This window comes from Xiphophorus maculatus, chromosome 1 (assembly GCF_002775205.1).
Source record: "Xiphophorus maculatus strain JP 163 A chromosome 1, X_maculatus-5.0-male, whole genome shotgun sequence".
Taxonomy (NCBI): Eukaryota; Metazoa; Chordata; class Actinopteri; order Cyprinodontiformes; family Poeciliidae; genus Xiphophorus; species Xiphophorus maculatus.
In genome coordinates, this window is record NC_036443.1 from 8405665 (window position 1) to 8419557 (window position 13893).

The 13893-nt window shown below is 40.3% G+C and overlaps 1 protein-coding gene across 1 annotated transcript; it reads right to left on the reverse strand.

Annotated features, from left to right (window-relative positions):
• Nucleotides 1-343: 343 nt before the first annotated feature.
• LOC111609885 (excitatory amino acid transporter 3-like) lies at nt 344-13057 on the reverse strand. Its single transcript, XM_023340904.1, has 13 exons — nt 12976-13057; nt 11020-11160; nt 10634-10726; nt 10196-10307; nt 7571-7613; nt 7426-7482; nt 6559-6740; nt 4426-4533; nt 3607-3729; nt 3317-3511; nt 2479-2613; nt 1392-1493; nt 344-646 (listed from the first exon to the last, which is right to left on the reverse strand). The coding sequence occupies exons 1-13, from the start codon at nt 13022-13024 to the stop codon at nt 490-492; spliced, it is 1497 nt and encodes a 498-aa protein (XP_023196672.1). The 5' UTR covers nt 13025-13057; the 3' UTR covers nt 344-489.
• Nucleotides 13058-13893: the final 836 nt, after the last annotated feature.

Below are 13893 nucleotides of genomic sequence, written 5' to 3' on the forward strand. Positions count from 1 at the left end.
ACTAGACTCTCTGAGGAATATTTTCCAGTACCTTGTTGAGTCGATGCCATTAAGGATTAAGTTAGTTCTGAAGGCAAAAGGGGATCCAACCTGGTACCTAATAAGGTACACATTTATTAGTAATGTGTACCTAATAAAGTGGCTGGTGAGTATATTTAACCAGCCATTTGAGAAAGATCAAATTTATAAATACACAAAAGACCGTAAATAGTGAGCATGCAAAAGGAAAAGTAACAACCATGAAATCTATTGTACAGATCAGTTTTATTCAAACACATAACAATAGTTATACATACTAATTACATTAAACATAAATAAAATATGGAGATATAAGTAAATAATTTCATATTTGCAAGAACTGAAAAAAAATAGAAACAAAGAAACACATGAATAAACTGATATGGCCCCATCCTCCTAATAAAAACATAGGCAAACATGGAAATGAGCAGCTCAGACACCCCCGGATGATGACGTCCCTATCCAGAGGTTTCAGTTTCTTGGCGTTACCACTCTTCTGAGATGATCCCCTCTCTTAGGTGAAATGGATCTTGAGTGGGATGAAGGGGTGGAGGAAATGGACTCTTCATCAGAATCCAAAAAGGATAAGTCCATTTCGATGTCCTTGATGGAACGAGTCCTTTCAATGCTAACAGGTAAAATGGAAAACATGGTCAATAACGTTCAAGACAAACTGGGACTAAAGTACCTCTTGTCTTACCACTTGGTGTAAATGACTTATAACAATCTATGCTCAAATTTCTCCAAACTGAAGACATTCTGATACATTTAGATCTTTGTTATGTGAGTTTATGTGTGAATAACACAGAGACCATTGATACAGCTCAGAAAGGGATTTACACAATGTTGACAAAATTATTCTTTCATCTGCCTTCACACACACAGGGAGTGGCCAATTATTCAATGGCAGTGGCAATAACCCCTCGGAGAACGTTTTTCTTTGCAACCCAGCAGCTAGCATATATGAAGATGCTCTCCATACAGCAAAAGTAAAGGGAAAGGAGGAACTAAGGGGACAGCCAGTTTGTATTCTGGAGTCTAGGGACGAAAGTCTTTGCTGCTGTACATATTTCTTTTGTTACATTTGAGGCAGGATTTGAATATTCAGACAAAATGTCCACACTGGTCTAGAATAGAGGAAATGTAATGAATTTAAGTCGTGCACAGGTGGCATCCCATCATGGTGTTAGTCTCAAGTTCACTGTTGCTATTGAGAGTGACCTATTTGTTCAGTCTCAGTGGTGGCTTTCATACACCTGCAGCTGTGGAAGCCACTGGAACGCCGGAACTCAACGATTTGGATCAGGGAGCAAATACTTTTGGCAACATTGTGTCTTTGCAAATGAACATGTAATTTGAATAATTTCATTCACCTTTTATTGTCGGACTTCATCAGGTCATCGTAGCACAGATGATTGATGACAGCCACACCAAAGCAGTCTCCCAGAACATTCACCGAAGTGCCGAAATGGTCTCTGAAGAGCCCAGAGGAAGAGAAGAAGCATGCTGTCAGACTCAGCTTTGTTTTTCTTGAAGGTTTTCTGTCTCTCACTCTACAACAACCAGCTGCACCAGCTCTTCTTCCATCTTGTGACGTATTCAGGGTAAATCAAACCATATACAAGTGATGGGCGATATGCCGATACAGAAGAAGGTAAAAATGTCTATTGTGCTGCTTCTCTTTTATGGTTTCTATCACTATATGCTCTAGTGCTGTCAATGGGCTGCTTTTCTCCTTTTTGCAGCAACTGAACATGGACATTTTCTGGTGTTTTAAGATGAGTTACGTCAGTCTGCGCTTCCCCAACAGTATGTTTCCCCTAAAGCCCCACACAGGCTGCAAAAAAGAAAAAATGCATATAATCGTTCCCAGCTGTTACCCGGTGAGCTCTGCTCACACACAGAGGCACTAAAGTAAGCCGTCAAGTTTGACCGCAATTTTCATTCCACGCCAGGCTCAGCATGCTCAGCATTTACATGTTGGACATACCCAAAACCTGAACCGATTATGTAAGTAACTGGATTATTTGAATTAAACTGGGTTTAAATATGAATAACTACTATATCTGTTTATTACGATTCAGTGATTTGGAGGAGACAGATGTCCAGCTCAGATCGTTCCTCCCAAGAAATGCTGGAGTCATCCTTGCTTCCTGAACTACATGGCTCAAAGAAATAGGATTGCAGTTCTTCAGTACAACCAGCTCCCTCTTCTTCATCACTCCATCTAGGTTCTTCAGACAAATGGCTCAAATCTTCGCTAAGAGTCGCTCAGAACCTTCTCTGCCTCCCTGTACTCAGCCTAGTTGTGTAGGGTTTGATTTATGCTGATTACATCACAAGGCCATTTGTTGTAAAAAGCTGTTGTTTAAATCATGTAAGTGGTTTTATCATTTCAGTGACACTTCAAAGTAATTTTGAAACACAAATATCAGGCTGTGAGCATCAAGTTGGACTTACAGAAGCCATTCCACCACCAGCAGAACGTAGGCATCATCTGCAGGCAGTCCCGCAGATGTCAGAATCAGGATAGTGATCATAGCTCCCGTTACTGGGATCCCTGCAGTTCCAAAGCTGATGATGGAAACAGTCAAGCTGCAAACCAAGCACAGCCTTCATGAGCATTTTAGTCTTAGGTACAACACAGAGCTGTGTGTCAGCCTTTCCTCTTTAAGTGGTTAGTATTATGCAAAACTTACTTTTTTGAGCTTACATCGTGTCATAATGTTATTTCCTCATCAAAAACATACCTGGAGTGTCGCATAATTTCATGCATTTTTTGAGAAATCCTGTAATCTCCCATGACAACCACTCAGCTGTGCCTCTGTGGACTGATCGGCACTTTCGGACAAAGCTCTGAAAGTGGCAGCTTGGAACCTTGGAGCTGAACAAGGTTCACAGAGCACCCCTCTCCCACAACTCTCACCCTCAGCTCATTCAGACTAGCCAGCAGCAATTAGCAAACACGTGGAACTGTGCATTTCCTGAGCTCAGCATATGAGCTACTTCTGAGTACAACACAGGCAGAAACTTAAAAGGTTAATAGAGCAGCGCTATTGTGATGACTTTCTGAAGGCAGAGTTTCAAAGAGTATAATTTTTAAAGAGACAAATGGCCAATTTTAAGGAATTAAATATCAAAGCCAAATATCTTTTAATTTATATTTCATATTGATTGCATTTCTTTAACAACTAAAGGTAACATAGTTACTTGGTTGTTATAAGAACCCCCCCCAACAATTTAACAATTCCACTATGCATGTTTTCTCAATTCCAGGCACATCTAGGAAGTAGCTTACCCAATGGTGATTATCTGGCCGACATCCAGCACGATGTTATTTATCTGGGTAATAAAGACAACAGCGATCACTTCGTAGAGTGCGGTCCCATTCTTGTTGATGGTAGTGGCGATGGGCAGCATGAGGCGGCAGAGTCTCACATTGACCTTCACGTTCTCTTCACAGCATTGGAGGGTGATGGGCAGAGTGGCGGAGCTTTGGCAGAAAACACATCCTTTATTGGAGCACTGTTCATATGTGGAAACTAGAAAGGTGTCTCACTCTGACAACAAACAAGCAGAACATCTCACCTGGACGCAATAACAAATGCTGTCAGCAAGGCCCTTGAGGTCTTCTTGAAGATGACATAAGGGTTCACTCTGAGGATTATGACATAAAGCCCAGGAAGAACAAAAAGGGCATGGATTACATACCTGAAAGAGACAATAAAGTCATGCTCAGTGTTATTAAGTATTAAAGGCCAGTACTCACTGGCCTTTAACTTTGATACTTTTATACATTTTGTCATGGTAATACCAGACACCTTAGAGTGTTTGGATTGATTTTATATGATATACTAATACACAGTAGTTCAGCACTGTAAAGTGGAAAGAAAATGATGCATGGTTTCCCAGTAACCATTCATCTATGAAAATGTTCGTACATCTACATTATGCATTATAGATCAACCTTTTGCTGCAGTTCCAGCTGCAGCCTGCTGGGTTATGTCTGCACCAGCTTTGCTCTTTCTATTTCTGTTTCTATGTTTTGTTATGATTTGTTTGTCACATTCCTCTCCGCAAAATAGCGGACTATAATCATTTGACCTATAATCAAGTGATTATAGGTCTGGATTTGACTAGACCTTTCTAACACATGGATAAGCTGGTGATATCTAATCCTCAAGAGCCAGTGTACCAGACTTTTAGAAGTTTCCCTTGTCCGACACGCTTGAATTAAATGGCTGAATGGCATCACTAGCATGCAGTCAAGGACCCGGTTCCAATATTCAACAGGGCCCCTACACCACTCTATGAAGTGTGGACTCAATCAAAGTGCACACAAGGGTTCGAGTGGTCAGATTACAAGAGGGCAAAAATTAGAGAATTGGACACAGGAGGTGTACATACCCCAGAAGAACCAGCCCTGAAAGCTTTCCAAGTTTAATGATGGCGCCCCAGTCCTGAACCTCCAGCACTTGGTGTGTAACCAGGAACAACACTCCTACTGGCAAGTACCTGAAACAAAAAGCAGCCAGAAGGCTAAATAAAATAGGCATTTACAATTTTTGCTTTACTAATTTTGTTAAGATCACGATCTGATGAAGCCAAAAGGACCACATCGTCTGCGAAAAGCAGAGATGAGGCATGTTGGTGGGATTGAGGAGGTCTTCGAAGTACTCTGCCCACCGGCCCACAACGTCCCGAGTAGAGGTCAGCAGCACACCATCCCCACTATAAACAGTGTTGGTGCTGCACCTCTTCCCCCCCCGAGACGCCGGATGGTGGACCAGAATCGCCTCGAAGCCGTACGGAAGTCTTTCTCCATGGCCTCTCCAAACTCCTCCCACGCCCGAGTTTTTGCCTCAGCAACTGCCCGAGCCGCATGCCGCTTCGACCGCCAGTACCCATCAGCTGCTTCCGGAGTCCCACAGGCCAAAAAGGCCCGATAGGACTCCTTCTTCAGCCTGACGGCATCCCTCACCGAAGGTGTCCACCAGCGGGTTCGAGGGTTGCCGCCGCGACAGGCACCGACAATCTTGCGGCCACAGCTCCGATCGGCCGCCTCGACAATGGAGGCACGGAACACGGTCCACTCAGACTCCATGTCCCCCACCTCCCCCGGGACGTGTTCGAAGTTTTGCCGGAGATGGGAGTTAAAGCTCCGTCTCACAGGGGATTCCGCCAGACGTTCCCAGCAGACCCTCACAACACGTTTGGGCCTGCCAGGTCTGACCGGCTTTCGCCCCCACCACCGGAGCCAACTCACCACCAGGTAGTGGTCAGTGGACAGCTCCGCACCTCTCTTCACCCGAGTGTCCAAGACATACGGCCGCAGATCCGATGAAACGATGACAAAGTCGATCATCGAACTGCGGCCTAGGGTGTCCTGGTGCCAAGTGCACATATGGACACCCTTATGCTTGAACATGGTGTTCGTTATGGACAATCCATGGCGAGCACAGAAGTCCAGCAACAGAACACCGCTCAAGTTCAGGTCGGGCGGGCCGTTCCTCCCAACCACGCCCCTCCAGGTCTCACTGTCATTGCCCACGTGAGCGTTGAAGTCCCCCAGCAGAACAAGTGATCTGCAGCTCTCGCTGGAGCGGTTCGCAGCCGAGTGTGAAGCGGCCGGGATGGGGATCAGTGCCTCCAAATCCGAGGCCATGGTCTTGAGCCGGAAAAGGGTAGAGTGCCTTCTCCGGGTCAGGGGGGTGTCCTGCCCCAAGTGGAGGAGTTTAAGTATCTCGGGATCTTGTTCACGAATGGGGGAAGAAGGGAGCGGGAGATCGACAGGCGGATTGGCGCAGCGTCTGCTGTCAAGCGGGCGCTGTACCGGTCCGTCGTGGTGAAGAGAGAGCTGAGCCAAAAAGCGAAGCTCTCGATTTACCGGTCGATCTACGTTCCCACCCTCATCTACGGTCATGAGCTTTGGGTCATGACCGAAAGAACGAGATTGCGGATACAAGCGGCCGAAATGGGTTTTCTCCGTAGGGTGGCTGGGCTCTCCCTCAGAGATAGGGTGAGAAGCTCAGTCATCCGGGAGGGACTCAGAGTAGAGCCGCTGCTCCTTCACATCGAGAGGAGCCAGTTGAGGTGGCTCGGGCATCTGGTCAGGATGCCTCCTGGACGCCTCCCTGGTGAGGTGTTCCGGGCACGTCCCACCGGGAGGAGGCCCCGGGGAAGACCCAGGACACGCTGGAGGGACTATGTCTCTCGGCTGGCCTGGGAACGCCTCGGGATTCCCCCGGAGGAGCTAGAAGAAGTGGCTGGGGAGAGGGAAGTCTGGGCCTCCCTTCTGAAGCTGCTACCCCCGCGACCCGACCTCGGATAAGCGGAAGAAGATGGATGGATGGATGGATGGATTTTGTTAAGAAGGTTAACGGTCATTCTTGCCGTAAATACAAGAACTGAAATGACATTTAAGTGGTATAGTACTGGTGACTTCCTCTTGTGTTTGATCGGAAATAATTGAGAGAATATTCATGTTAAAAATGGGTCTAATTTGGTAAAAGAGTGAAATGATGCACTGTTTGATCTTACCACAGGATCCAGTTAAATGTGATTTTTATTGCTTCGTTGAGGCATTGAATGACCTGCACAGTGACATTGGCCTTGCTTTCCACCTTGTTTAACATGATGCCGATGACAAAAGACCAGACGATCAGTCCTATCATGTTGGGTCCAGCAACATAACTGCCTATCAGTCTTATCTCTGTGTCATTCTGTGCAAAAAAACAAACAAACAAACAAACAAAAAAACAACATAAATATGCTGTTTCTAAAACTCTTAGAGCAATATTGTAGAAGTGCATCATTATTGGACAATAAATATCACTGTTCCACAATTAGTCGCATTAAAATCCTAAACTTCAATGCATCTTATTTTGATTTATTTTGTAAAAATGTATTTAGCAAAAAAACCCGTTCAGATTGAGAGGTGGGAAGAAACAAATTCAATAGAAAAAACATTTATTTATATATACAAACATTAAAAAAAAGTCTTTGTGTATTTGAACAATTTTTTCATCACTTAAGTCTTTTAGTGTTTTTTTTTCGGGCAAAATAAAACAAAGAAACTAAATAAAGAGCTGCTTACATGGAGGAATTTAAAGGTGCCTAAACTCATGGAATATATAAATAAAGAAATGATACAAATTCCCTCTGCTCATAGCCAAAACGGGAAGATATTTCATGCACATCTGCATCACATTTACATCGTTACAGGAATCCAAAATCTCTTGACTTCTGCTTCTGACATCAGCTGTTTATACAGTCTCAGCTCTACTGGTGTGTATTGGGAAACTTCGACCAATGGCGAAAAGACTTTTTTCCCCTCCACAAAGGCTGTGAAGACTTTTGGAAGTTGTTATAGAAAAAGAACAAAGATCAGAAAAAAAAAATACTCACCTGACTAATGTTGCGGACAGATTCTTCTCTTTTAATAAGAACAATCTCAGTCTTGTACTTAGAGGAAAATAAATAAACTGTGGGAACTTTCCAAACTCAACATGGGAATTTACACAGCGAGCTGTGCTTCTGAATAAAAACATACCTGCTCATAGAAAGCCTGAAGAAAGCTCTCTGGAATCATGTTCCTATGTGAGTCAAAGGAGAGTCACAAAATAACTGTGCTTGTAGATGTTAGTCTTTCTTAGTCGCTTTGGTGCATTTCTCAAATCATTCTTGACATTTGCGAAAAAGTGCGTTTCTCAAAACAATTTCTACAAGCAGCAAAACACCTTGGATTATCTGCAAAAGCCAGTTTCTTTCTCAAAATTAAACATCTGAGTCAATGAACGTGCCAATGCCTCGGAATTAAACGTCCTCATTTCATTGTGACAGTCAAATTGATTGGTCGTGTTGTCAATATAACAGTGTGAAGGGATGTTCTGTTGTAAACTACAGCTAAAGTTTTGATCAGTATTGTAAATTGTAATTATGGGAGGTTAATGGCAAGAGACCGCAAAATTCACATTTATCCTTTTACTGTAATCTGCTGACCCGACCATGTTAGTTTGGTATGGAAAGAACAAGACAAAACTGCAGAGCACAAAGAAAACAACAAAAACAAAGTAGAAATGGGAACATAAGACAATCGGAAAACCAAACTTATGACATAATTAATTTTTATGAACATGACGTAAGTAAGAAGAATCAGAGAATCAGATAGAATCACCTGCATAAATGTAAAAAAGTATTTGTAACTTGTTGAAAGAAATGAGAAACTTCTTTTTTTGATGTGCTTAAGAGGCACAGTAATTTGAAGATTGAACAAGAAGCTTTTGTGAATTTTAATTATGTTCTGAGAAAAGCACCAAACCAACTGAGAAAAACTGTAAGACACAAAACATGAGGATATAATTTTTCACCATAAATTTTACACATAAACCAACATAGTTTTAACTCAAGCAATGGGAAGAAAAGGCATTCATATCCCTTGAACCTTTCCATATTTTGTCACATTACAAACATAAGTGTATTTCATTGAAATTTATTGTGAAAGACCAACAGAAAGTGGTATGCATTTGTGAAGCAGAAAGAAAATTATACATGATTCAAAACATTTTTGCAAACAGAAAAATGCAATGTGCAAAAGTATTCAACCCCCTAAGTCAGCGGTTCCCAAAGTGTGGGGTTCGCCCCCTAGGGGAGGCATAGTGCCATTGCAAGGGGGTCGCGGGAAGCTGTATGGATGAATGAAAAACAAAAACTAAACAGTTACACAAAAGTGTTGCACTGTAGAGATGGTTTGTAGTTTTGTTGCAACCTGAAGTGTGAAATTAACTTTGGTGGAGTTTGAGAACAAAATATGTGTAAAGGTTTATGTATATATGGTTGAACGATGATTGCGCCCAGTTGATTTTTTTTTCTCTTTTGGGGGGGATTTTATAATCCATAGGGGGATAGCCCAGAAAATCTTTGGGAACCACTGACCCAAGTCAATACTTTGTGGAAAAATATTTTGCTTCTATTACAGTTGAAGCTGTAATAGAGACTTACACTAAACACTGCAAGTCTTTTAGTGTAAGTTCCATCCATCCATCCATCCATCCATCCATCCATCCATCCATCCATCCATCCATCCATCCATCCATCCATCCATCCATCCATCCATCCATCCATCCATCCATCCATCCATCCATCCATCCATCCATCCATCCATCCATCCATCCATCCATCCATCCATCCATCCATCCATTTTCTGTACACAATTGTCCCTAATGGTTTCTGGAGGTGCTGGTTCCTATCTCCAGAAAACGTTTTGGGGAAGAGGCGGTGAACACCCTAGATAGGTCACCAGTCTGTCGCAGGCTTTGCACATGTAGTGACTGAAATTTCTGCCCATTTTTCTTTGCAAAACCGCTCAAACTCAGTCAGATTAGATTGAGGGCATTTGTGAAGTGCAGTTTTCTGATCTTGCCACAGATTTTTAAATGGGTTTATATCTGGACTTTGTTTGGTAGCCCATCTTTATGTTTACAGCCGTTGTCCTGCTGGAAGGTGGACCTCTACCCCAGTCTCATATCTTTTGTAGACTCGAACAGATTTCCTTGTATTTGGCTCCATCAATCTTCTTGTCAACTCTGACCATATTCCCTGTTCTTGCTGAAGAGAAGCAGGTACAGGGAATATGGTGTAAGAGCAGAGTGGGGGCTGCGTGGTACAGCAAAAACAATTGGAATTAATTTATCATCAGAATAAAAAATCAAAATTCTTATTGCAGGACATTTATCACAGCAAATGATAAGCAAAGCAATAAATGTGCACTCCTAAATTATAATGAGATTAGACTACACACAGGTGTTAGGCATTAATACTCATCAGGCAACTTCTTAGGGCTATTGATTGCATTCAGAGAAAAGGGGGCTGAATACTTTTGCACACCACTTTTTCAGCTTTTTATTTGTAAAAAAATGTTTTGAATCTAATAATTTTCTTTCTATTTCACAATTGCACACCACTTTGTTTTGGCCTTTCTCATAAAATTCCAATGAAACACATTCGTGTTTGTGATTGTAATGTCACAAAATATGGAAAAGTTCAAGGAGTATGAATACTTATAGTATGTATTTGTTAGAGATGATAAAAAAACATCTATTATATCTTTTCTATGCAGGAAACTATAACATTAATATTCAGAAAAGCAGGAATTTTGCCTGAACTCTTCTTCTCTCACCTTAAAAGGTCCTGAAGGACCAAATGAATGGAGAAGGCTGGGGCATCCGGAGATTCAGTGGATAAAATGTCTTGCCCCTCACCAGGCTTAGCTATTAGCACCAGAGTCAACCCTACAACACAAATAATCTACAAAAATATCACCTCACTCTGACTATTGAAATCTGGTCTAAACCGCATCTTTTTAGATTAACCTATTTTTCGTAGCTTATGATGATGTGGATTTTTTAAATCTTTATTGCATTCTGTTGCTATTGTTTTATGTTAGCTTTTAACGGTACAGCAATCTTGATTGTCCTGAGATGCACTTTTAAATGAACAGTTTTATGATTTTTTTTTTCAACAAGTCTCAGGCAGCATGTCAAAAACAATAACACAATACCCTCTATGGTGGTCTTGATAAATCTACATTAAAATTTGCTACCTATGAGAAAGTTACCAATACTTATGGCAATGAAGGTAGTGCCACAGATGTAGGTTCCAGTGAAGATGGCCATTTTCTTGGACATTTTGTTGCTTAATTCAGTTACTCCTGAGAAATGAGAGCAGAACCAGAAGTTCATGTGGTGCCTGAGCAATGACTAGGACAACATGCCAGTTCATGTGTGTCCTAACAATAGTCTAAAGGTCTGAACTCATCTTTATCTTCTTATAGTTCTTAGTCACAAGAAATAATTAGTAAGATCACCATATGAATCTAATGTCCAGATACAGCTATGGTCAAGTGTTTATCCACAAAACAATGAGTGAGCAACTTTCAAATACATCTTTATAATAATAATAACAAGTTCATACATCAAGTATCTAAGTTCATATTTAGCTTGCCTGCAATCACGCTGGTCACAATGAGGGGGACAGCAAATATCTGAAGCATATTTAGAAATATTTCCCCTGGCGTTTGGATCCAGTGAATTTGATGTGGAGTTAGAGGAACTAGAAGCTTCAGCAGAAATCCAAGGACCATCCCTATGAAGCAAACAAGTCACAAACACACACATATTTATATGTTTATATATACCATCAAGATGTGAAAAAAAACCTAATGGTATACTTTATAACAGCCATTTAGTTTCAATGATGAATAATATATTCTTCAAAGTTTTTTTCTCTCCAGGTAACATTGCACCCTGATGCTAAATAAGTAAACCTGTCAGGGTGTACCCAGTCTCTCACCCAGTATACCTGCTACTGTAGACAGGCATCAGCCACCCTCATGACCCTGCAGGACAAGTGTGTTCAGGTAAGGAATGAACAGATGGATGTATTCTAATTAGGCTTGTTTATTTTCAAAAATATCTTTTAGAAATAACAATACATATTAGGCATGCTTTTTTGTCAAGCCTCATCTCTGAATTAAATATGTTTTATTTCGGTCTGATGTGCAAATTCTACTGTTAAATTATGTGTTTTCATTGTCTGTAAACAGAAAAGTATTATTAGAGAAGTGAAGGTCTGGAAACATCCATCACTTTGTTAACAGAGTTTCTGAACTAAATGTACTCTTCAATAATATCGTCATGTATTGAACTGCACTGTAACGTATCGAGCAGTACCACGTGTAAATTTCAAAACACAAATGTTCATCATGAATCGACAGCAGAAGAACTCCCCCATCTGATTAAAACGGCTTCTTTATAAATGGAAAAGACGGGGACAAAATACGCAACTCTCTCAGTCATGATAAAAAAAAGCCCAATAAATCAAATGACGACAGGATTAATTGGCAAGATAAAACTCCTACAGTCAAGTTATGAAACTCACAACAAAGAAGCAAAAAAACTTGACTTTCCTAATTATACCAACAAAGATTTTTGGAAAAGATTAAATTTGGTTATTAATGCTGACCAAAGAAAAGTAAATAGGTTAGGTTAGGAGAAACTTAAAATTTTTGCAGAAACAATAAAATGATTAAAACCACTTGTATATTAAATCCATTATAAGAGAAATTAATATATAAAACAATCACAGTTAAATGTTTGTTACAGTGTATGGCTTTGATTGAAAGTGGAACGAATGAGTTCTTGCAGCTGCTCAGTCTACATGCAAGAGCTCTGAGTCACTAAGTTAAGAAACTGATACTCTGAATGAAGAATATGGGTGGGGTTTGAGATGATATTCTGGGCCAGTCTGGTTATTGTTTCTTTTGAAAATGGTCTGAAGTGAGGCATACTGCTTGACCCCCTTCTGCTTCATAGCTCTTTGTGTGAAACAAATGAGCTTAGCCTTCATTTGGACAGACAAGTTGCCAAAACAGGCAGAAACGCTGAATGAAGGCCTGGTTTCTCTGCAGTATGTAGAAAGAGCAGCATCACTTTCTGACTAACAGCAAAGGGTTTCAACCTGCACTGAAAGTGTAGTCGCTGCTGCAGACAGAGTCAATCTGAGCAGTGCACGAGAGTTTATTGTCAATTTATATTTCTGGAAATAATAAGATTATTCTAAAAACAAAGTACATTAACTAACATCTTACAATATGACAAATACACATTTTTAATTGTTTTTATCTGTGACCAACAAATAAGTCAATATTCAAATTTGAGCGACACTTAATTAGTGTCAGAAAATACATACCCCCCCCCCCCCAAAAAAAAAAACAATTAAACATTTCACTAGGGTATTAATGCACATATAAAGTACGCTTACCTGATTTCAGTAAAAACCCTGGTTAAACCCACTAACTTCTGTCTCATCAGGCAGCAATTCCACCACACAAATAAAACAATAATAATAATTTTAAAAAAATCACAAGATGTTCAGCAAGAAAAAAAAGTTAGTACTTACCTAAGGCAACTGAAATCAGGGTAGCGGCCTGAAATATAGTTTCTTTCATTGTCTTTGTTTCACTTCAGTCCAGTGGGCTGGAACAGACGGGCCAGTCTCTCACAGCTGGTTAGGATTATCAGTTGCTTTTTGGTGTCCAGTGCTGGCTAGATAGAAGAGATATGTCCCTCTTTGAAAAAAATGCTCTGAAAAACATATTTGGTTTCCATGGATACCTTGGTAAAAATAAATAATACAACTTAATAACACCTTAGAAATATTTGAAAAAAGACAGTGGGCTTTCTGTAATTTGATGTGCTTAAAAATAGGTTTCGATGGTCTCAATTGTATTCATTAGTTTGGTAGTTCAAGAAGTATTTTTTTTTAAAACAGCGTTTAAGTGATTTAAAAAGTTTCAGTTTCAAAAGGATCTTGTTGTTCATTTTGTCGTCCAGTGTGTCTTTGGGTTAATTTTTTTTCGAAAATGCCAGGAAAAGCATTCCTGGTCTCCTTGGATACCTCGACTTTGGTTCAAAAACTAATCAGTGTTAATATCTGTTTAAATTAAAAAGACAATGTGCTTCTAATAATATCAACTCTTTGAAGTGTTATTTTATGGGCTTTTTATTCATGTGACTAGAATATATATATATATTTTTTGTTTTGAGAGAATGCATCAGTTTATTTAGTTTAGAGTTTAGAAAGAGAGAAGGCGCTTGGCCTGAGCGTATTAAAAACAAAAACATGTTTCGTATAGATGGGAATTGTAATATTAAAAGAATTATTTAGATCAATATATTGTTTGAACATTTGTCAACAACAAACTGTTGGTTGTTTGCAGTCATAATTGAATGTGCAGAGTCATAAATCATCAATCACCTATGATGCATTTGAAAGAGTAAAAATACAATTTTCTGGCAGGACTTTATATTTAGTTCC